The 21,112-nt window shown below is 60.9% G+C and overlaps 2 protein-coding genes across 3 annotated transcripts; one reads left to right on the top strand and one right to left on the bottom strand.

Annotated features, from left to right (window-relative positions):
* Window positions 1-3,081: 3,081 nt before the first annotated feature.
* SLC2A6 (solute carrier family 2 member 6) lies at window positions 3,082-10,643 on the top strand. Of its 2 annotated transcripts, XM_028093411.1 has the most exons (11): window positions 3,082-3,269; window positions 3,792-3,954; window positions 4,980-5,186; window positions 5,802-5,901; window positions 6,418-6,629; window positions 7,050-7,202; window positions 7,842-7,950; window positions 8,327-8,521; window positions 8,724-8,869; window positions 9,518-9,673; window positions 10,521-10,643. In XM_028093411.1, exons 1-10 carry the CDS (start codon window positions 3,181-3,183, stop codon window positions 9,671-9,673), a joined length of 1,530 nt encoding a protein of 509 aa, XP_027949212.1. In that variant the 5' UTR covers window positions 3,082-3,180; the 3' UTR covers window positions 10,521-10,643. The 2 variants fall into 2 exon arrangements, with proteins under 2 accessions (XP_027949212.1, XP_027949213.1); XM_028093412.2 differs by having other exon boundaries at window positions 7,134-7,202; window positions 9,518-10,643.
* Window positions 10,644-10,711: 68 nt separating this feature from the next.
* CACFD1 (calcium channel flower domain containing 1) lies at window positions 10,712-20,981 on the bottom strand. The gene is made up of 5 exons (XM_028093413.2): window positions 20,790-20,981; window positions 17,633-17,705; window positions 16,009-16,134; window positions 13,492-13,599; window positions 10,712-12,995 (listed from the first exon to the last, which is right to left on the bottom strand). The coding sequence occupies exons 1-5, from the start codon at window positions 20,908-20,910 to the stop codon at window positions 12,905-12,907; spliced, it is 519 nt and encodes a 172-aa protein (XP_027949214.1). The 5' UTR covers window positions 20,911-20,981; the 3' UTR covers window positions 10,712-12,904.
* Window positions 20,982-21,112: the final 131 nt, after the last annotated feature.

Here is a 21,112-nt window from a genome sequence, read left to right as displayed (position 1 = left end):
CCTGTATGGGGCAGACTGTGCACAGGACCTCTGCTAAGCTCCGGTGCCCTGGAGCAGCCAGGGATGGAGACGGTGCAGGAGCCTGAGAGTCGGGGGTGGTCTCTGCCCAGCCCCTCCCCAACCCTGGCAGCTCTGCGGGAATTTACCTTCTGACCAGGGTGGTAGCTCCCAAACCCCAGAGCTGCCACCTTACCCAGTGCAGGCCCAGACCAGTGGCAGCTTGAGTGGTTCAACTAGGGGCCCTTCCTCTAAAGAACCCACCCTCCTTGGGGCCTCCCTCAGGGAGGGATTGGAGCTGGGGGGCGGGGAAATGAGGGACCCAGCCCCTGCTGTGGGTGTGTCCTGCCTGGCCGGAGAGGGGAAGCAGATCCAGGTGCCGACTCCCAGACCAGTGCTTTCTGCTGCTTCTGAGCAAAGACTTCCCTGCTGGGGGCTGGGAGAAGCTAAAGGAGAGGGGAGGGCTCTGAATGCAAATCGACTAGGGGCCTCCTGGCACCGCTGTGTGCCTATGCTGGGCCAGGCACTGGAACGGGCAGGGAAGAGGAGAGCCCCGCTCTGCTCCAGAGGCCAGGTCCCCAAGCAGCCCATATGGGGCAGACCCAGGTGGCAGGAGAGAAGGCCCAAGCCACCCAATGGGGGTGCAGGGCCTGGTGGTTAAAAGAGGCCTGAGGACTGGAGAAACATGCTTTTGCTGAAGGAAATCATCCTCTAAGGACAAAGATGGTCACTGAATTACTAATTTTAAAAGCACACATGTGGGGGCGCCTGGGTGGCTCAGTCGGTTAAGCGTCTGCCTTCGGCTCACGTCATGATCCCAGGGTCCTGGGATCGAGCCCCGCATTGGGCTCCCTGCTCTGCCGGAAGCCTGCTTCTCCCTCTCCCACTCCCCCTGCTTGTGTTCCCTCTCTGTCTCTTTCTGTCAACAAATAAAAAAACAAGCACACATGTGCGAGATAGCCTTAATGTCCATGAAGGAGATTCCTGAGCAAACCACTATTACATCTCAATTGATAAAACATGGTTACGTGGACTGCTCCGAGTTAGCAACAGGAGTCACTGTTTTTTGGCTCTGCCTGGATCCAAAGCCTAGGTCCTTTACAGCAGGAAAATGCTGAAAATGTGCTGTAAGTGGTCACACAATTGTGCACACACACACACAACGCGAAAATATGCAGAACGGACCCACGTGGGGAAGGACACCAGAGTGCCAGCAGGGTGATGGATGTGGTTTTCCCGAGCATGCTTTCTCCATTGTTCTACTCATTGTATTTTGATAGCAAAAGGGAATTATAGGATACTTTTAAAAACAATATACTGGTGTGTGGGGGGGGCAGGCGCCTGGGTGGCTCAGTCGTTAAGCGTCTGCCTTCAGCTCAGGTCATGGTCCCAGGGTCCTGGGATCGAGCCCGCATCGGGCTCCCTGCTCTGCGGGAAGCCTGCTTCTCCCTCTCCCTCTGCTGCTCCCCGTGCTTGTGTTCCCTCTCTCACTGTGTCTCTCTCTGTCAAATAAATAAATAAAATCTTAAAAAAAAATTTACTGGGGGCACCCAGCAGGCTCAGTCAGGTTGGGCAGCCCACTCTTGATTTTGGCTCAGGTCTGATCTCAGGGTTGTGGGATTGAGTCCTGTACTCAGCAGGGCATCTACTTGAGAGTCTCCCTCTGCCTCTGCCCCTCCCCTTGCTCTCGCATGTGTTCCCTTTCTCTCTCTCAGACAAGTAAATAAAAATCTTTTAATTAAAAAATTTTTTAAAAAACGATTTACTGTTTTAATAGCTAAAATTTGGAAATAACCCGAATGTTCAACAACAAAGGATCAGTTAAAAAAAACACACACACACATGGCACATCCATGCAGCAGAACAGGGTGTGAGCCAGCCCCTCTCTGGAAAAGTCCACAGGGAGAGCGGGTACTAGTGGACTGTGTTACTGTTTGAGGGTGAGCCTCCAGGGAATACTCTATTTCTGCTTTTCTTGTTTTTTAATTTATCTTATCACCTGGATGATTCTCAACAAGCCCAACTTATTTCTGCCATCAAACAGGGCCAGAAATGGGGAAAATATACAAATCTGTGCCACTGGCACCACCGCCCCCTCCTCCCTGGGCCTCCACCCCACACCCCCTCTGGCTGTCCGGGATGCGGGATGCTGTCATGGGCACTCCTCAGCCAGATTTCAGTTCACCCCTGGAGGGGAGGCGGCAGGGCCAGGCGTGACTCCAGCACACGATGTAGCAGGGAGGGAGTCCAGGAAGGCAGAGCGCAAGGCCTTCCTTTGGAGGGAGACAACGGTACTCCGTGTGACCTTGGGGAGTCGCTAAGCCTCTCTGGGCATGTCTTCCTCCAGCCTATAGAGCTGGGTCTGGGGTGGGTGCTGGTATCCCACCCAGACGTGGACACGGACGAATCCGCAGGGCCTCTGCGTCTATCGCTCCTCTTCCCTCGGGTGCGGGTGCGGGGGCTCCCATCTGAAGGGCCAGCTGAGGGGTCTCCCGGGGAGCACGAGGTGCGGATCACGCCTATTTAAAACCTGGCCCCGCCCCGGGGTCCGCGCCTCAGGAAAGCCCCGCGGAGCCCCGCACCCTGCCCACCCCCGCCCGCGCCCCGGGAAAGCCCGCCCGCGCTCCGCCCCCGGGCCCGCGCCCCAGGAAAGCCCCGACAGAGCCCCGCACCCCAGCCCGCGCCCCGACCCACCCCGGGCCCGCGCCCCGGGAAAGCCCGCCCGCGCTCCGCCCCCGGGCCCGCGCCCCAGGAAAGCCCCGACAGAGCCCCGCACCCCAGCCCGCGCCCCGACCCACCCCGGGCCCGCGCCCCGGGAAAGCCCGCCCGCGCTCCGCCCCCGGGCCCGCGCCCCAGGAAAGCCCCGACAGAGCCCCGCCCCCCCTTACCCCGGGGCCCGCGCCCCGGGAGAGCCCGGCCGAGCCCCGCACGCCGCCCGTCCCCGCCCCGGAGCCGCGCCCGCATCCGAGCATCCGCATCCGAGGCTCCGCACCGCTCGCCGCGGCCCCATTGGCCGGCGCCGGCTCCGCAGGGCCGCCTCGCAGCCAATCGCGGCCGAGGGGTGGAGCTGCAGCCTGCGCCGGATGCTCGGAGCCGGGGCGGCCCGGAGCGTCTCCCGGCCGGAGCTGTCCTCCAGCACCCTGCCCCTCGGCGGCCGCACGGACACTGCGAGCAGGGGCGGCCATGCAGGAGCCGCTGCTGGGAGCCGAGGGCCCGGACTACGACACTTTCCCTGAGAAGTCCCCGTCGCCGGGGGAGAGGACGCGGGTCGGGTGAGAGTCGCGGGGCATGGGGGCTGCGGGTAGGGGCCGGCTTCCGCCTTGGGCCTTCTCTGACCTTCCGTGAGTGTCCGGCCAAGGTCCGTCTGGCCCCCTTCTGCCCCAGACACCCTAGTCCTATTTAAGGAGCTGTTCTCCCCCCGTAGCAGGCCCAGCCCCCAGCTGGCTCAGCCAGGATGAAGGAAGCCCAGAGAGGGCAAGGGACTTGCTTGCCTAAGGTCACACAGCAAGCTTCAGAGGCAAAGGTGCCACCAGAAGGCAAGCCTCCTCTGCTAGAGAGAAGTACCCTTTACCCGTGTCTCGGCCACGGGGGTGGGCTTTGGGGACTGTCCTGGGGATTCTCCAAGCGAGATGACACAAGCTCTGGGAGCCCTCAGCCTGGCCCAACCCAGCGCTGCCCTCCGAGCCCGAGCCGACAGCCACTGGGCTCAGGACCCGCAGCCTTTCAGCCGCGGGGGGCGGAGGAGCTCCAAGACCTCATCACTCTGCCTGCCTCCCCCGCCCCCCCCCCACCAGGGCCCCACAGAACAAGAGGGTGTTCCTGGCCACCTTTGCCGCCGTGCTGGGCAATTTCAGCTTCGGGTATGCCCTGGTCTACACGTCCCCTGTCATCCCAGCCCTGGAGCACTCCTTGGACCCGGACCTGAGTCTGACCAAAACCCAGGCATCCTGGTTTGGGGTAAGAGCCCTGCTCTGAGCTGGAGACAGGCACAGCAGGGTGAGTGGGGACCCACGAAGCTAGGGCCCCCCTGTAGGGCCCTGGTCTTCCTCCTCCCTGATCACCAGACTGTAGGAGGGGCAATGGGTGAGTGAGGTCAGATGATGCTCTGAAATAGAAGGAGGAAGTGATTGCTAAGAAGGCGTGGGAAGGAGACAGTGGAGAGGTGGTCCTCCAGGTCTCACCCCTACCCCAGACCCCCCACACACACCCCCACAGCCTGACTGCCACAGCAGAGCGGGCACCTCCCTGAATGATGGGGGGCAGGGGCCTCAGATGCCAATGGGAAGAGGCCCTGGCTGGGCCAAGGAGGGCCCCAGGATTGAGTGTGGGCACATGGGAGGGAAGAGCGGGGGCCCTGAGAGTCCCAGGATGCTAGAATTACCATCTCAGTAGCCTCCAGTTTACAATTACAACAGAGCAGCTAAGATGATACCCTGTGTGTACTGAGCACTCAGTATGTGCCAGGGGTGTGCTGCTGGCTGCTGTACATGAGAGCTAGTTGACTCCAGGGCCAACCCTATGAGGTGGGTACTCCTGCTGTCCCCATAAAACAGCTAAAGAAACTGAGGCCCGGATAGGCTAAGCAATGTGCCCAAGTCACTGACTGGATCCTACTCACTACACTCTACAGGGAATCCAAGAACCCCCAAATCTAAAAATGCCAGGGGCTTCAGGTCACAGAATTCTCCTGTCTGCCGTAATAGTATTAGACATTTAAACATTCAGCTGAGCTGAACCACTATGGAGAGGTGGCCCCACATTACTCCCCAGAGCAGGACTCCCCATGGTGGCATCTCTAACAAAGGGTTGTGCACATGATGCTTGCACACCTCTGGAGACAGGAGGCTCACTATCAGTCAGAGCCTGGATCCTGTAGGCAGGGATCTCACGATCAGCCTGGAAAAGCAGCTGCCCCTAGGCTCTGATGGGGGCTAGGAGGGTTGGGTGCCCACACATGTCTGCCCTCCACCCTTTTCCTGCAGTCCGTATTCACCTTGGGTGCGGCAGCTGGGGGCCTCAGTGCTATGGTTCTCAACGACCTCCTGGGCCGGAAGCTCAGCATCATGTTCTCCGCTGTACCATCAGCAGCCGGCTACGCGCTCATGGCAGGTGCCCACGGCTTCTGGATGCTGCTGCTGGGGAGGACGCTGACAGGCTTCGCTGGGGGGCTCACTGCTGCCTGCATCCCGGTAAGGCCAGGACTGCCCACCCGTCCCCTCACTGCCTCAGCACTGTGCTAACCACCATGCGGTTTAAGTCTCCCGGCCCCGCCCCCCTGCCGAGCCCCCCAGTCAATGGAGATATGTTTGCCGGGGAACCTTAGCTCACCTGCAGCAGGGCAGCTAATCTGTTCCCACATCCCCAGCCAACCTCACTTTGGACTCCTTCAATTTCCCACTCCATTTCCCGAAAGTCAGGCACATTGCTCAACTGAAGAAAACCTGCGTTGAGCAACGGGGCAAGGGGAAGTCTCTCCCCTGCCTAGGACTCCTCCCACAGCTGCACACACACCCTGTCAGGGGCCAGGGCAAGGCCATCAGGGGGCTAGGGATGCCCGGGAGGAGCCGAGACTGGGTGCCTGTGGGCCTCCCAACTCCCCACCTCATGCTGCCCGTTTCAAAGGTGAGTGCGTCCGCCCACTTGATGGTTAGGGAAATGGACGGAGTCACAATCGGGACAAGAGCCCCATCCGAAGCCCCCACTTGTCACTTCCCAAGGTTCACCGGGGCCACCTCTCCCATCTTAGCCAGGCCCAGGAGCCTAAATCTCACCAAAGGCCCTGGGTGGGCTGATGTGTCTTGCAGGTGTACGTGTCTGAGATTGCTACCCCGAGTGTTCGTGGGGCCCTCGGGGCCACGCCCCAGCTCATGGCAGTGTTCGGATCTCTGTCCCTCTACGCCCTTGGCAAGTATCATCCAAATGAGCACTGAGCACCTCCTATGTGCAGGCGGGGGAGCAGACAGGGTTGGAAAGGCAGTGAACATGCCCCAAAACAAACCCCAGCTGGGGGACAAGACACCACTGTGCTGTGTACATCTAGGCACTACTCTGCCTCTCTCTGGCCATATGAGAAGTCCATATAGAAAAGAGATCAGAGCCCATCTGGTTGAGATGGGGTGGGGATTTGGGGGTAGAAGCCTGGGGGCTTGCCTGCTCAGGCTACCCCTCCATCACCCTGCCATGGCCCTTGAGACCCTCCAAGGACCTCCTTCTATGTGCTGGGCCCGGTGCTGGGGCCAAGCAATCCCTGGGGCCCCTCCTGGTCTAAATCACAGAGGCTTGGGGCAACCAGGGTAGGCTTCCTGTGGGAGGTGGCCCTGGGCCTAGCCCTTGAGGACAGATAAGGTTGCTCAGAGGCCTCGACGGGAGGGGACTCTGTCCGGCCTGGACCCCAGCTCCTCACCCCATCCTTGCCTCCAGGCCTCCTGCTGCCGTGGCGCTGGCTGGCTGTGGCCGGAGAAGGGCCCGTGCTCATCATGATCCTGCTGCTCAGCTTCATGCCCAACTCCCCTCGTTTCCTGCTCTCACGGGGCAGGGACACGGAGGCCCTGAGGGCGCTGGCCTGGCTCCGTGGGGCCGACACCGACGTCCGCTGGGAGTTCCAGCAGATCCAGGACAACATCCGCAGACAGGTGTGGGAGGGTCGGGGTGCAGAGCGCGCTGTGGCTGCAGCCAGCCACTAGGTCTATCTGAGCCTTGGTTGCTTTTCCTGGGGAACGGGGATAAGAGCAGCTCCCACCTCCAAGAACCGGGGGGAGGGGAGATATTACCACACTTGACCTAGAGCACGTGCTCCGTGCTGCCGATGCCTGGGCACACAGAGACCCTTACAAGCAAAAATCTGCCTTGACGCACCCGCTCATCCAAGAGCCTGGGGTTCGGGCGGGGGTCCCCCAGGCCTGTGCATGGCCTGGACTGCCTCCCGGCACAGGGTCTTTCCTAGGGGAAGGGAGGAGGGAGTCTCCTACCCAGCCCCATGCAACCCAGGGCAGGGTGGTGCCTGCTGAAGGGGCCGGCACAGCTCCCCCCCAGTGGCAGCTTCATGTTTCTAGAGCACCCACATGTCGTGGGCCGAGGCTCGGAACCCCCACATGTACCGACCCATCCTCATTGCCTTGCTGATGCGCTTCCTGCAGCAACTGATGGGCATCACGCCCATCCTCGTCTACCTGCAGCCCATCTTCGAAAGCACTGCCGTCCTTCTGGTGAGAGCCCAACCCCACACTACCCAGTTCTGCCCCCGGCATCTGGGAGGCCGTCCCTTACTGAGCACCTGCCCTGTGCCACGTGTCAGGGGTGCATGTGCCCTATGGAGCCCGCCAGGATCTCCTAGCTGGTTTTGTGCCATGCCCCCATTCTCAGAATAATGTTTATAAGTAAACTTACATATTTTAAAATATCCAGGATTCCAAAGGAACCCATTGTCTACAAGTGCGGAGCCCTTGTGGGTCATGGACCCCAGGTTCAGAGCATCTGCCGCTCACTGAGGGAAGTCCCTTCCCTCCAAACCTCAGCTTCCGCTTCTGTAGACGGGAGATTAGAGGGTGTGCCTGCGCTGGCCGGTCCTGGGCTCAGAGGGAGAGGAGATTGAAAGATACTAGTGACAGCGCAGTCCCACAAGTCATTGTGGCGCCTGGATTCCATGCTGGCCCGGGGGGGGCGGCAGGCTAGGCCGGGTGACTGGAGGAAGTGCCTGGCACATAGTGCCTGCTCAGCAGCTCAACGCTCCAAAGGAGCTGTGGCCACAGCCTGGGACCGGAGCGTCCCGCAGCCCCTTGTTCGGGGGCGGGTGGGACAGGAGCAGCAGGCTGGAGCCCCTCAGGCCCGGCGGCTTCCCCCTGCAGCCCCCGAAGGATGATGCGGCCATTGTGGGGGCCGTGAGGCTCTTCTCCGTGCTGATCGCCGCCCTCACCATGGACCTGGCTGGCCGCAAGGTTCTGCTCTTCATCTCAGGTGAGCACTCGCCGCCTCCTCCCACAGCTGACGGTGGTGCGCCAGCCCGCGCAGGGCACACTGTGGCTGGGAGCTCCACGGTGGGGCGCGGGGTCATCCCATCTGCCCTGTGGGCCCTGCCTCCCCGCGCCCAGCACAGGGCCTGGCACATACCCGCTGCGGCGGGAAGGCCTGAGGGGGCCACAGTGTGACGGAAGCTCAAACGCAGGCAGGCAGAGCTTGCTGCTCTGCAGGAAGCGTCTGGTCACGGCCATGGCGGCCGCCTGGATGAGAACCAGCCCGCGTAGGGCGCAGGGTGCTGAAGGGCTATGCAGAGGAAGCACCCAGCTCAGAGGGTCCTGGCCCCCCCCGCCGAGGGCCACCTGTCTGTCCACAGCCACCATTATGTTTGCGGCCAACCTGACACTGGGGCTGTACGTCCACCTCGGTCCGAAGCCTCTGACTCCCAACAGCACCATGAGCACCATGGGCCTCCAGAGTGTGCCCTTGGGGGACACAGAGCAGCCCCTGGCCACCCCCTCCAGCTACCTCACCCTCTTGCCCCTGGTGGCCACCATGCTCTTCATCATGGGTAGGTGTGCAGTGACTGCGCTGGGCTGAGGGCTCGGGAGGCTGATGGCCAGCCAGAGGGGGGCTGGCTTGTGCTCGGTGTGAGGGCCCGGCTAGGGCGTGGGCGGGGCGCCGCTGTCCTGGCATGTCAGCGGGGTTGGCGACCCAGGGGTCTTGGCAGCTCCGTGCAGGCAGCAGAGGCCCCTCGTCCCCTCTGTTGGCAGGCTACGCCATGGGCTGGGGGCCCATCACCTGGCTCCTCATGTCAGAGATCCTGCCCCTGCAAGCCCGTGGTGTGGCCTCGGGGCTCTGCGTGCTTGTCAGCTGGCTCACGGCCTTTGCCCTCACCAAGTCCTTCCTGCTGGTGGTGGTGAGTAACTCGGGTGGGGCTTCTCGGTCAAGTCCTCGGAGTGTCCCACAGGTACTCCCGGGCCGGGACAAGCGAGCCCAGAGGGCCTCCTCTCTGGGTAGCAGTTTGGGTCTCCCGGCAGGGTCCCTGCTGGCCAGCCCACATAGGGCGCTATGTGCCCTTCTCCCCACTCCTGGTTCAGACCCCAGCAGGCCCTGAAGCCAACGAGAATCTCGTTCCCAGAACCCGGGAGGGACAGTGTGACTGGGGCAGCCAGGGCCAGGGCCGCCCCTGGTGTAGCCAGCAGGTCAGGGCAGGGCTGGGGAGCACGCGTAGTATGCACAGCTCTGGCAGAGAGGTGCGGATGAGCTTGGGGCAGGGCAGGAGGACGTGTGCGATGGCTCCAGAAACACAGGAGCTCGCTCCCACCAGGCTAGGGGATGCAGACCTCCTGCAGGTGGGAGAGAGGTGGCTGCCTGAGCCGAGGCTGAGGCCAGAGCTCCGGGCCAGGGCGGGCCATGCTAAAGCATTTGCATCTCATGCGGGAGGCAGTGAGGAGCCCAGGGGGACCCCTGAGCAGGGGAATAAGGGGAAGGCCCCTCAAAGCTGGCTAACACTAGAAGGGCCCCGGGAACCCCATGTGACCAGGCATCCCCTCCATACCCCCAGAACGCCTTCGGCCTCCACGTGCCTTTCTTCTTCTTCGCTGCCATCTGCTTGGCCAGCCTGGTGTTCACTGGCTGCTGGGTGCCTGAGACCAAGGGCCGGTCGCTGGAGCAGATTGAGTCCTTCTTCCGTACCGGGAGGAGGTCCTTCCTGCACTAGGTGAGGGTCCCCGCCCAGGGGGGGCCAAACCACTGGGTGCAGGGCCTCTGCGCTGGCCACGAACCTGCACGCCGAGCCCAGAAGGCAGCAGCAATCTGTCATCGGACGGAGCACAGGAGGACCAGACAGAAGCATGGCAGGGCCCTAACAGGGCACGTTCCGGCTCTGGGCAGGCAGCCCCCTCTCCATCCTGGGCCCCAGCTCAGGCAGCCTGCCGTGTTGCACGCTCATCGGCCAAGACGCACCGGCAGAGGAGGCAGCCATGGGTCACAGGGGAGCACACGGCCCAGAGGCCGGACAAGGCCCTGCTGGCTGACCTGTGGCCTGGTTCCTTACTTAGGTGCAGAGGATGCGCCCACAGAGGGCTAGAACGAGGAGAGAGCACAGGGTGGGAGATGGTGGATGGTTCCACACAGGGACGTCATCGTGCCATTTTGTTCTGATCCGCTTAGTCACCATGGAACCACCTGACTACAGGGAGGAAGACAGATCTGTACTTCTAAAAGCTTATGGGTACTACGGGGAACATTCTAGACTCCCAAAGGCCAGGGCCCGAGACCCAGCACAGACACTTCCTCCTGTACCCACCCAACCTCGAAACGGGGCTCAAGTGCTCCTGTCTGCAAACCATGTTCACCCTGTGGCAGGATGGGGTCTATTGCAGGCGGGGGAGCCCACCCAGCAGCCAGGTTTGGCTAGACCCAAACTCTCAGCCAAGGTTGCCAGGGCCTGCTGCCCTAGGCAAGGCCCCCTCCCACCACCCCCGACCTGTCCACAGGAAGGCAGAGGGAAGGGGCAAGGCAGCCTGCGGGGGAGAGCCTGGCCGCAGGATGGCTCTGTCCCACAGGCTCAGCCCTTCCCAGCTGTGTGACCTCGGCCAACCACATTCCTCGTCTGAGATGCTGTGAGCAGGAATGGGACAGGGCCAGCCGCACAGAAGGTCCTCAATAAAATGGCAGTTACTCCCAGGGCCAGTGGTCCCAGCGTGCTTGCTTATGGCAGCAGGGGTGGGGGATTGGAGGGAAGAGGCAGAGTGCATGAGCGAGCATACAAACTCCCGCCAGGCTTTATTGCTCAAAATGCACGCTAAACACTGAGAAAGGGAGGGCCCCAAGACAAGAGAGTCCAGACCCACGGAGGCAGGAATGGAACCTGGAGGCCCAGCCCCTTCTGCCACCTGGACAGATGTTCCTTGTGAGGCGGCACCCCACACTGAGGGATGGAGTCACTGCTCCAGGATTGCTTAGCCCTACTTGGTGGGAACCTCGGGTCCATCCTGGCCGGTGACTGAGGGGTTGGAGGGCACTCCCACCCCTGCGCCTGCCTCTAGCGCCCACCCGACACCCACCCGACTTCCTGACAGAGTAGAGGTGCAACCTTCCCGGACACACAGCCAGCCCCTCTCCTCCTGCAGAAGGAAGCCCCCGCCATCAAGGCCCCTGCCGCAGGGGCCAGAGTGACCCTCACGTCCCACTTCCTGGGTAAGAATGAACCAAGAGGGGCGCTCCTCTTGGGAGGTAGACAGGTCTTACAACACACGCAGAAGACACACACACACACACACACACACACACACGGCAGACACAGAAGACAAGCACATACACACGCCCACCCGCCCGGAGAGGTCTAGAGCCCAGAGCCCTTTGAACCCAGCGCTTGTTTGAGATGGGTGGTCCCAGAGGACCCCCGAAGGCACGTGTCCCACCAGGCCAGCCACGCTATAGTGCCCTTGCCACCCGGGGGCCCAGCCTGGTCAGGCTCCTTGGAAGGCCGCTGGGGGCCACTGCTGACCAGGAGCCCTGGGATGTGTCCCCAGGACAGTAACTGCCCCTCCTGCTGTCCAACACTAACAAGGCCCCGAGAGGAGCGCACCCTCTGGGAAGCAAGGATCTGGACACAGCCCGAGGGCTGTTTCCAACAAAGCAGGACTGGGGCTGAGCTCGGGGCCGTGAGCAGGCACTGCCAGGGTCCTGGGAGAAGGAAGAGCAGAGCTGGGCCCGATGGAGCCTTTTCCACACCGCCCATTTCTGCCCAGTGCCACCTGGGCTCGGTCAGGTCCCATCAGATGGGCCTAGCAGCTGGGGGCAAGTCTGGTGAGCGGAGCCGTCAGCGGGCTGAGGCGGACATACACGGGGGACACAGGAACACTGGCATGGAAGGAGGCCGGGGGAGACGGTGCACAGCCCAGGCAGGGCCGCCTCCTCACGCCCCCCACACAGGCTTTGTTCCCAGGTGGCCTGGGTACAGTTCATGGTGGTGGAGGCAGCTCTGGCCTCTGCCCAGCTCTCAAAGGCAAGAAACTCCCTGAAGGCAGGGTCGGGGGCAGGCCGGCAGCAACACCGGTGGGTCGAGCTTAACCTTACTAATTGGACTTAGGCCACTGCTAACATGGCAGGACCACACCAGAGAGGTGGACAAACAGCCCCATGGGAGAGGAGAGCCTGCCCTCCCCACTTCCTTAGCACCAGGGCCTTGGGGGCTGGGGGGAGAACCTGGGGCCCGGGGCCAGGGCCAGGCCCATGAGAAGTATCCTGGAACGGCTTATCCAAGCTTCCAGGGAGCTGGGGGAGGGAGCACTCCCCGGCTGTCCAGCTGCTGCCAAGGCTGCTGTGCTGGGTCCTCTAGAAGCATCTCGGGAGTGCTGTGAGCTCCCGCAGAGAACAGAGACGCAGGGAGGGGCCTGGGCAGCGGCAGACCATGGGCAGCAGGGCACCGCTCCCTCCCGATGACAGGTGGACAGAGGGGGCCCAGGTGGCTCAGCCTACAGCATACTTTCCTACCTGGAGAGCCAAGAGGAGGCTCCCTCTGCCCAATGCCTGGGCCCAGCATCTCTGGGGGAAGCTCCTCCCAGCGTTCAGCAGATCCCCAGTGGCTCTGCTAGCAGTGGGAGTCTGGAAATGCACACGGTGGCCTGTTTCCGGCTGAGCCAGGCCAGCTGTGCGTGGGGCCAGGCTCTGCTCTGCCTCCAGCCCTGCGGCCTGGGTCACCCCTGGGGCTACCTGCTGTCACTGCCAGTCTCCTTCCTGCTGGCCGAGGCCCAGGGCCAGGAGACACCAAGCTAGAGAAAGGAGAAGACAGAAGACGACTCCAGGTGTAGGGACAGGGGTAGAGGGGCTGATGGGAGCCAGGCAAAGGCTCCTCTTCCAGGCTGTCCTTCAGGGTCAATGCTCCAGGCCTCATCCCTGCAGGGCGTGTCCACACAGAACCACAGGAGCAAGCCGGAAGCTCACATTACAGCTCCCCCTCCAGGGTGTCCGTGAGCTTCTCCTCATCCCCCTGCTGCTTCTGCTGCTGGATCCTGGCGTAGGAGATGGCATCGCCCCTGGGGAGAGAGCGAGTCAGCGTCACAGGGGGAAAGACCCCAGGCACAGAGCCCTCCCAGCCACCACCAGATTCCTGGCCTGTGACCGAGGCACGACCCGCAGGGACACCCTACCGGGCTCTGGTTTCCCCAGACACCCTGCTGCTAGGATGGCAGACATGTCCCCTCTAAGAGTGGCACGGGCTGCCTGGGGTGCTGGGTGGAGAAGGATTCAGAGTTGCAGTCCAGGCTCTGAGGGCAGAGGAAGAGGCTCTCCCGAGCCACAGACCTGCCAGCCCCACGATGGGCTGTGGCGAGGTACGGCCAGGCCAGCAGAAGTCCACGAGCCCTCACGCTCCTGTCCCCTAGAGCTGAACACCCTGAGGACGCTGACAGCGCCTGTGCCTCCGTGTCCGCAGAGGGGTAACGGGGCCCCTCCCAGACCCTCCTCCCCGAGAGACTTTCAGGCGGCAGGATGTCAAGATTCCCCCCGGGGGGCCAGGAGAGGCACACGCACTTCTTGCCCAGAGCAGAGAGTCCATACAACACCCCGGTGGCGAACGCGATGGCATTGCCCAGCAGCGTGGTCAGGGTCAGGCTGATGACGACGGGAATGACGGCCATCCTATGAGAGAGGCAGAGGTCAGGGGGTACTCCTGCCCTGCGGCGGCCTCGCCACTTCCAGGCCCCCTCCCCAGACACCAGGTGCAGGAAGGGTCCCGAGAAATCAGTCCGGACACAGGTTTACAGCCAGGCTTCAGAAAGTCCTTAGACACACAGACACTTGTCTGCGAAATTCTGTGTATTTTCCGGGGAGAAGACGTAAAGCCTTCATCAGATCGTTGACAGGGTCTGTGGCACACAAAGGGTGAAACGGTACTGGGATAGTCTGCCCTCCCTGTCCATAAAACAGGCCGACCAGAAAATCACATGTCAGTCCACCCCCTAGTAGCTTTGTGACTCAGCAAGTCCCTGAACTCCTCCCGTGTTAGACACTGCACAATGCCCGGAACAGCATCAGCACCAAATACATGGAAGCTCTTTGTTCTGCAGTAAAACCGGCCATGTCTCACCACGAAAGAACCCAAAGCTTCAACTGCATAAGGCATGGGGGTTTCCTGCTTGCCAGGTTCCCAGCGGGAGCAGCTCCAGCTCCCTCTGGTCCCGACCTCCGTCTGGCGCCACCTGGTGGCAGGTGTCTGCTCTGGCTTGAGTAGCCATGGGGCTGACTATAGATTCTGGCAGGGATTCCCAGACCAGGGTGGCGGCTAGGTTAGCCGGGCCAGGAATATACTGCGCCTGGAGGACCAGCACTCTGTCCTGTCGCTTCCCTGGGCCAGGCTGTCTGCCCAGAGGCCTCCCCGGCCCACACGCAGCCTGCACACAAAGAAGATAAGACTGGACCACCAGATGAATTCCACCTGACTCTATTCAGGCAGGACAAGTGATGTGAGGTTTGACTGTGGTCATAAAATTTCTAGGTAATAAGAGAATAACAGAAATGACCGTGGGGGAAAATCTTCAGTCAAAACAAAGACACACAGGCTGGAGAAATATTTGCGGAAAATATAACAAAGGACTGAGAAATCCTCACTACAGGAAACGCAGAACTTACTAAGTAAAACATTAAGATGCCAAAAGGTAAAAAGTAAACTAGACCATTTCCAAAAAAGAAAATGCAGTTAGCAAAGCCGTCTGGAAAAACATCTCACCTCCTAGACAACGGACACAAATGTAAAATGGTGCACAACACTGGGAGGCTGGAGAGGTGGCAGAAACTCGAAAGCAAGGTAGTCATGTACTGAAGCCTTTTCAATGACTGATCTCTGACCTAGTAAGTGCACATCTGGAAACATATCCTAAGAAAAGCATCACAGAAAAAGCTTTGGCACATCGCAGGTTATCACGGTTTGATTTGATTTGCACCACAGTTTACAAATTAAGAAAAAGCATGATGAACACAGTGGAATAAATATTCCCATCATTAAAAGTAACATCATAAAGTCTTTGTGGTGATCCTGAAAATGTTTATATCACGATATGAAATGAAAAAAAGCAGGATACAAATTCACTTAGAATGGTTATAACCACGTCAGAAACAGGCTTAAAAAGCCGCCAGCAGAGTAGCAGACCAAAACTTACCGAAACGTTCCAAGCAGTGGGGCTTTAATATTTTCCAAATCATTTTTAATGAATGCATGTTACTGTTAGTATTTTTAAAATACATTTCTTAAAAATAAAGGTCATGGCAAAGGACACGATGACAGGCAGTGCTCTGTGATCCTGTATTACTCTGTGGTGGAGACCCAGTGGGAAGTCGCTCCAGAATGGAAAGAATATGTATCTGGTGCTGTCAAAACCACTGGCCCCCACTAAACATCTCCGCTTCCATTTCAAAGATAACCTAAATCCTAGTAACTATTGCTGTTGCTACCAGAAGCTGCTGAGGGCCTCCTATGCACCAGCGCTGTTCTAGAAGCTTCTGGGTGTTAAGATACATCCTGAAATTAGTTCAACCTCATGACTCAGGTGGACAGGGCTGCATACGGAATCTGTTGTTAGAAGTGGGAAAATCAAAGGAAAGCATATAGGAAGGTGACTGTTTCTGTTCTGTAACCCGCCCTCATGTCAGGGCACCTGGACAGGCCACACTCTTGAAAGGCTGCCCACAAACACATTCTATGAACCTACCAAAATCTAGTTAACAACTCCCAAATGATGGGCCAACATCCCAAGCGCTGCTCACTTTTCTCTATCACATAGCAGGCCACGGGGCACCCGCACCCCACGTCTGAAGTGCAGAAGACTGCAGCGATGGGCTCGCTCCCCCGCCGCGCCATCGCGGGTCACACTTCACAACGGCCATCACCAGAGGGCTCTGTGCAAGGCTCTCCTAGCCTCATCCTCGCTGACAGTCTCCCCCACGCGCTGGCCACTACCTATTGCCTGCCCTTCAGGTCCTTGAGTCTTGGGAAACCGTGTCAGGGGCCCTGGAGGGTTCGATGTCCCCACCGCCTGTCCCGGGGCCCCTCACCCGCAGTAGAAGACAGCCTTCTGCCAGGAGCGCAGCCGGTCCACCTTCTCCGCCACCGTGTTCGCAAACTCAATGAACTGGCAGCAGAAGGGCGCCTCGCAGAGCAACAGGATGAAAGCATTCATGCTGGAGGGCAAAAAAAGAGAGGGGCAGGCTGACAGGCCTGGGGATATGGGGGGGACCCCAATGCCCAGCACCAGAATGCCTCCTCCCGCCCCCCAACGTCTCCCTCTCAGGGCCTCTGCTGAACCACTGCCCACACACTAGCCTCTCTAACCGAAATGAATGCTCTGGAGGAAGAATCTGGTCTTCCCTTTATCCCTCTGTCTTTGAAGGAGACAAAACCCCCTGCATCACGGCGCTGCCGTTAAGCATGCAGTGAGTCCCTCCACACAGAGGGCAGAGTGGGCAGAGAGCCCACACTGGGCAGAGAGCCAGCTGCCACTCGGCTACTAGCATGATCACCCCTGTCATCCATGTGGCCATCAGCACTGGGAAAGCTGTCCCAGCAGCGGCTCATCCACCAAGATGGCCAGGAGTGGGTCAGTCAGTCCACGGTCACTGAGGGCTGACCCTTGGCAAGGCCACACAGGGAGGCGGGAGCTTAGCAAGCCCTGCGGTGCAGTGTTCTCTCCCCCCTCCCCCGCCTTCCTGTATTCGGGCTGAGGACAGCTAACCCGCGGGGACAGACTGAGGGGTCTGCTCCAGTCTTTGTGTTCTCCATGCCTGGGTCACAGTAACAGACACCAGGGCCCTCATTACCTACGTTTGACAGAAACTCAAGCTGCGGGTGACCCAGGAGCCCACCTGAGCCCAGAGCAGGGACTCTGCACAACCCACATCCCTCCACCCCTGGCTCTCCCCAGCCTCCTGTACAGGTCCATCCTCCCAGCCCTTCCACAGCCAGGCCAGCCTGTCTCCTGACTCAGCCCACTGAAGCCTCGGCCCAGTGCCTCAGCCCCCCAACCCCCCGTGTGTCTCTGGGCCCCACCCCAGCAAGCCTCTGCCCTGGCCTGAGTTCTCTGGGGGCAGGGCCCCACCCTGTCCATCTCCGTGCCCCTCCCCGGCCAGGTCCCACGCGGGCACAGGCAATGCCTGGTGCACGGCCACCTCTCACGTGCGCTGGGTGGCTCAGATGCGGCCAGAGCTGCACTGGCCAGTGCTCACTCCCTGCCTTCCCCTCCCACAGGAACGAGCTACCCCGGCAGGAGGCGGGCAAGGAATTCATCTAGGGCATTCTAACCACCTGGTCCCGCACCAGCTCTAATCTGCCTGGTCTGTGGCTTGCCCACCTCCGAGCTGGAGCTCCAGATCCCAGCACTGGGCTCCAAACCCACCAGACACCAAGTCTCCAACTCAATCCTCGACCGGCCCTGATGGCCCCCAGAGCTCCCAGAGGCCAGGCCCGTGGTAGTGCACATGGTGCCGGCAGAGTCTGGCTCAGTGGACACTCAGGACACGTTTGTGACCTCAGCCCTAAACCCAACAAAGGCCTGGGTGGGGGTGCCCCTGGCCTGGCCCTACAGAGAATCAGGAAAACGGAACATGGCAGGGTATGAAGGAGGTGAAGCTCTGCATGGCGACCCCCAGCCCCACCGGGCAAGATAGTCACGAGGCTACTCACATCATCCACACGCCGGCCGCGATGTTCAGAGGGTGGATGGTGATGCAGTTGAAGAGGCCCGAGATGGCGCAAGCTTGGAAGCGAGACAGGAGCAGGAATCAGCAGGGAGGAAGGGACAGAGCCTGCCGGGAAGAACCCCCAGCAGACCCCTTCCGACACCCGACACCTGCCTCCCCCCACAGCACCTACAAGTCTCCCCTCTGCCATCCGAGACAAGGGAGACCGATGTAACTGCTCGGCATCCCGGATGAGGATGCAGGCTCAGAGAGGGGAAGCGGCTGGTACCGGGCCCCGCAGCAGGGCTGTGGCTAGCTGGCTTGGAGGGCGTCTCACCCTCTGTCCAATGCACGGCTGGCCTCTGAACCCCAGCCGTACCCGTACCCACTGCAAGGTACTGAGGATGAAAAGAGAGAAGAGTCTGGAGGGCTCAGGCCAGGCAGGCGCCACCATTCGCAGGGCTGGCCACACAAGAAGCACTCTGACACAGAAAATGTGGCTTGGATTTTGGTTGGGGCAAGAGCGGCCTCTCCCGGAACAGAAATCAGGACCAGGCAGCCCTGGGTGAACATGTCAGCTGTGACTTGCACACAGCTAAGGATGTCCTCACCACTGTTTTAGGCGTTTTCTCTCTTGCACACAGGCAAGTGCCACAGTCCGGGCCACCCACCCCTGAAACACCAGGCCCCGATGCCCCAAATGTGGAGCCTGGCCCTGCGCTCCTGACTGCGCCCCACGGGCAGGGTGTGCCAGGCCCGCCTCTGCCTCTGCGCACACCAGCTGCCTCTGGGGCCCGCTTCTCCCAGAACTCCCCATGCCAGCCAGGCACTTCCGGGGCCCTGGCTCCCAGTCCAGCACCCAGCTTGGCACCCAGCCTGGGCCCTAGCTGGGGTGGGGCTGAAAGCTGGGCCCCGAGGCAGCAATTAGCCACCAGTTCATTAAATATTAAACCTCTGTACCTGATCCCTGGCTGGGCCTGGAATTCTGTTGTTTTCCCTTGTAACCCTATGCAGGCTGCAGGCGGCGGAGGAGGAAACCAGACGAAGTGAGCCCAAACTGCAGAGGGACTGCCCTCGTGTGTCCCCCAGGTCTCCTAAAAGGACAGAGGCACATTCTGCCTACTAAAAAGGCGGCACTCCCCTTGGACATGGCACATAGGCTTTCAGGCAGCAAGGCCCCCCAGGGCCAAGACGTGAGTGGCCGCAACACAGCGCTGCTTCTGCCTGGCTCTTGGCTGTGCCTGGGCTCCCCTGACAGCAGTCTACACCTGCGGCAGCCAGCATTTCGCCTCCACCTCTGGCCCTCCCCACACTGTCCTACCAACAGCCAACCTTGGGGGAGAACCAGGTTTCAACCCAAACAGAAAGGCTCCAGCCAGGAGCCCCATAACAATCAAGGCTGGAAAATGCCCCTGGAGTTTCCAGTGTTCTTGCTAAGTGAGGAAGGCCTCTACATGACTGTCAGGACCCTGAATAAGTGCCTCTCCAAGGCCCCCACCGGCCAGGAGGGCAACCCTACCCTGAAGTGACCAACCAGAAGCACAACCCTTATCTGAATTCCTGTTTCATCCCTGAGCCTTTTTTTTTTTTTTAAGATTTTATTTCTAAGTAACGTCTACACCCAACGTGGGGCTTGACCTCACAACCCCAACAGCAAGAGTTGCACACGCCACCAACTGCGCCAGCCAGGCACCCCTCATCCCAAAAACTCTTGCGTGCTTTGCGCCCTCCCCTGTGGTATACTACTTGGTGTCTGCATAACAATCCCCTCCCACCAGGCTTTAGGTGAAACTGACATTTCAGGGGGATGCCACAAGCTTCTCCTGGTGCTTCATCTGTAGCCCCAACACCATGAAGTCCTGGGGCAGCCCAGGTACCCCACTTTGAGAGACAAGGAACTGCATGGCATACCAGGGTGAACCAGGGAGTCAGCAGGGCTGCTGAATCCAAGAGAGTGGGAAGGTGACAGCCCACAGGCCACCGTCAGAACCTTTCCTTTCTCTCCCACTGACCACTGTCACTCGCTGCAGGACCCCCACTCTGATCTGCAAGGAAAACAGCTAACCAAACTTGAGAGGATCTTATCGAAGGCCTGACCTCGAGCCAGCAGTCTCTCCAGAGTCAAAAACATGCTTGCTCCAACAGCATTGACACAGTGGGACGGAGCAGTGAGACGGGACTCAGGGGCACGTCCCATTATCACCTCTGGACAAGGGCATGCCCTGCCTGAGCCCCACGCTCCCACCCCTGCACTCCTGAACGTCCTTCCAGCGTCCACCCACCCGGCAGGACTGTGGGGCTGGAAGGGGATTCTGAAAGGTGTTCCTTCTGGCAGACTTGATCAGGATCTGCCCTGCCCCAGCCCTCCGTGCCAGGCGGGCACTAGTTCAAGTCCAGGGGAGGTGCCCTCTCCTCCAGCAATTCCCAAAGTGGAGGGCCGCAGGCAGAGGAGAGGAGAGCAGACCAAACAAACTAGACGCGAATCTGCCTTCCTTCCGTCGCAGGTCTGTCTCCTGTTCATGTTCTTTCGGGGGTGTGTCAGGATGTGTGTTGGCGATGGCGCTGGGGCGGAACGAGGAGGGGAGAGGAGAGGCGGCTGAGGCAGAGCGGCCAGCAAAGGGTGGCCTCTGGATGGACAGTGAGGACCCAGATGAGAGGCCGCGTCCCCTCGGCTCAATGCCCGGCCCTCCCTTGGGGATTGCTTATCCCCTGGCACCATCCGCCCCACGTATCAATAACCTTCGTCCAAACATTAAGACGGCTGGCGCCCCCACCCACGCGCAAGTCGACAGGTGAGGCTGCCTCCGGGCCGGGCTGAGCGGGCGCCCGGCGAGCGGCATCTGGGAAGTTTCGGAAAGCGCCCCCCCCGCCCCCCCCCCCCCGGCGCCGACACAAAGGCCGCGCTGTCCTCGGGCTCGGACGCGGCGGGGGGCAGCGACTTGGCCGCGGGAGCTCACTTTCCCTCCTGGAACTTCCCGGGAGCCGCCCGGCCGCGCGGCCGGTAACCATAGCAACCGCCAGGCGACAGCTCCGCGCGCGCCCCGCAGAGCCCCATCACGCCCACCCAGCCCCTCCCCGCGGGGGCGCGCCAGAGGGGCGGGGCCGGGCACGCATGCGCGGTGGGCGGTGGGGCCGGCCCCTCCCCCGGGCCGGGTACTCACAGACGGCCCCCAGCACCCCCGACAGGCGACACAGCCAGCGGTACCACCACGTCATGCCCTCGTCCTGCGCGGGCGGCGCGGAGCTGACGGCCGCCGCCGCCGCCCCGCCCGAGCCGCTCATCGTGTCGCCGTCTGGCGCAGCCCGCAGCCCTCACAAAGGGCTCCGGAGCCGGCCGCGTCGTCCCGGCGCGCTGCCTTGTGGGAGAGGCGGCCGCACATTAGCATAAGGGGCGGGGCTCACAGGGCGGTGGCGAGGTGCTCCGGAGAGTTCGCTCTCATTAGCATAGGAGGCGGGCGCGCGGTGGCCCTGGCGCTCTCGGTGG

The sequence above is a fragment of the Eumetopias jubatus genome, unplaced genomic scaffold (genome assembly GCF_037043125.1).
Source record: "Eumetopias jubatus isolate StellerSeaLion01/CBP00866 unplaced genomic scaffold, mEumJub1_p1.0 scaffold_15, whole genome shotgun sequence".
Lineage (NCBI taxonomy): Eukaryota > Metazoa > Chordata > Mammalia > Carnivora > Otariidae > Eumetopias > Eumetopias jubatus.
This window is presented reverse-complemented; position numbering and strand designations above follow the sequence as displayed.

What these genes read in the sequence shown, in the direction of transcription:
- SLC2A6 (XM_028093411.1), top strand. Translation starts at nt 3,181, where the DNA reads ATGCAGGAGCCGCTGCTGGGAGCCGAGGGCCCGGACTACGACACTTTC. An exon ending in GGGGAGAGGACGCGGGTCGG is followed by an intron (nt 3,270 to 3,791) that starts GTGAGAGTCGCG and finishes CCCCCCCACCAG; the next exon opens with GGCCCCACAGAACAAGAGGG. An exon ending in CACCATGCTCTTCATCATGG is followed by an intron (nt 8,522 to 8,723) that starts GTAGGTGTGCAG and finishes CTCTGTTGGCAG; the next exon opens with GCTACGCCATGGGCTGGGGG.
- CACFD1 (XM_028093413.2), bottom strand. Translation starts at nt 20,910, where the DNA reads ATGAGCGGCTCGGGCGGGGCGGCGGCGGCGGCCGTCAGCTCCGCGCCG. An exon ending in GCGGCCGGCGTGTGGATGAT is followed by an intron (nt 16,135 to 17,632) that starts GTGAGTAGCCTC and finishes TTTGCCCTCCAG; the next exon opens with CATGAATGCTTTCATCCTGT. An exon ending in CTCTCTGCTCTGGGCAAGAA is followed by an intron (nt 12,996 to 13,491) that starts GTGCGTGTGCCT and finishes CTCTCTCCCCAG; the next exon opens with GGGCGATGCCATCTCCTACG.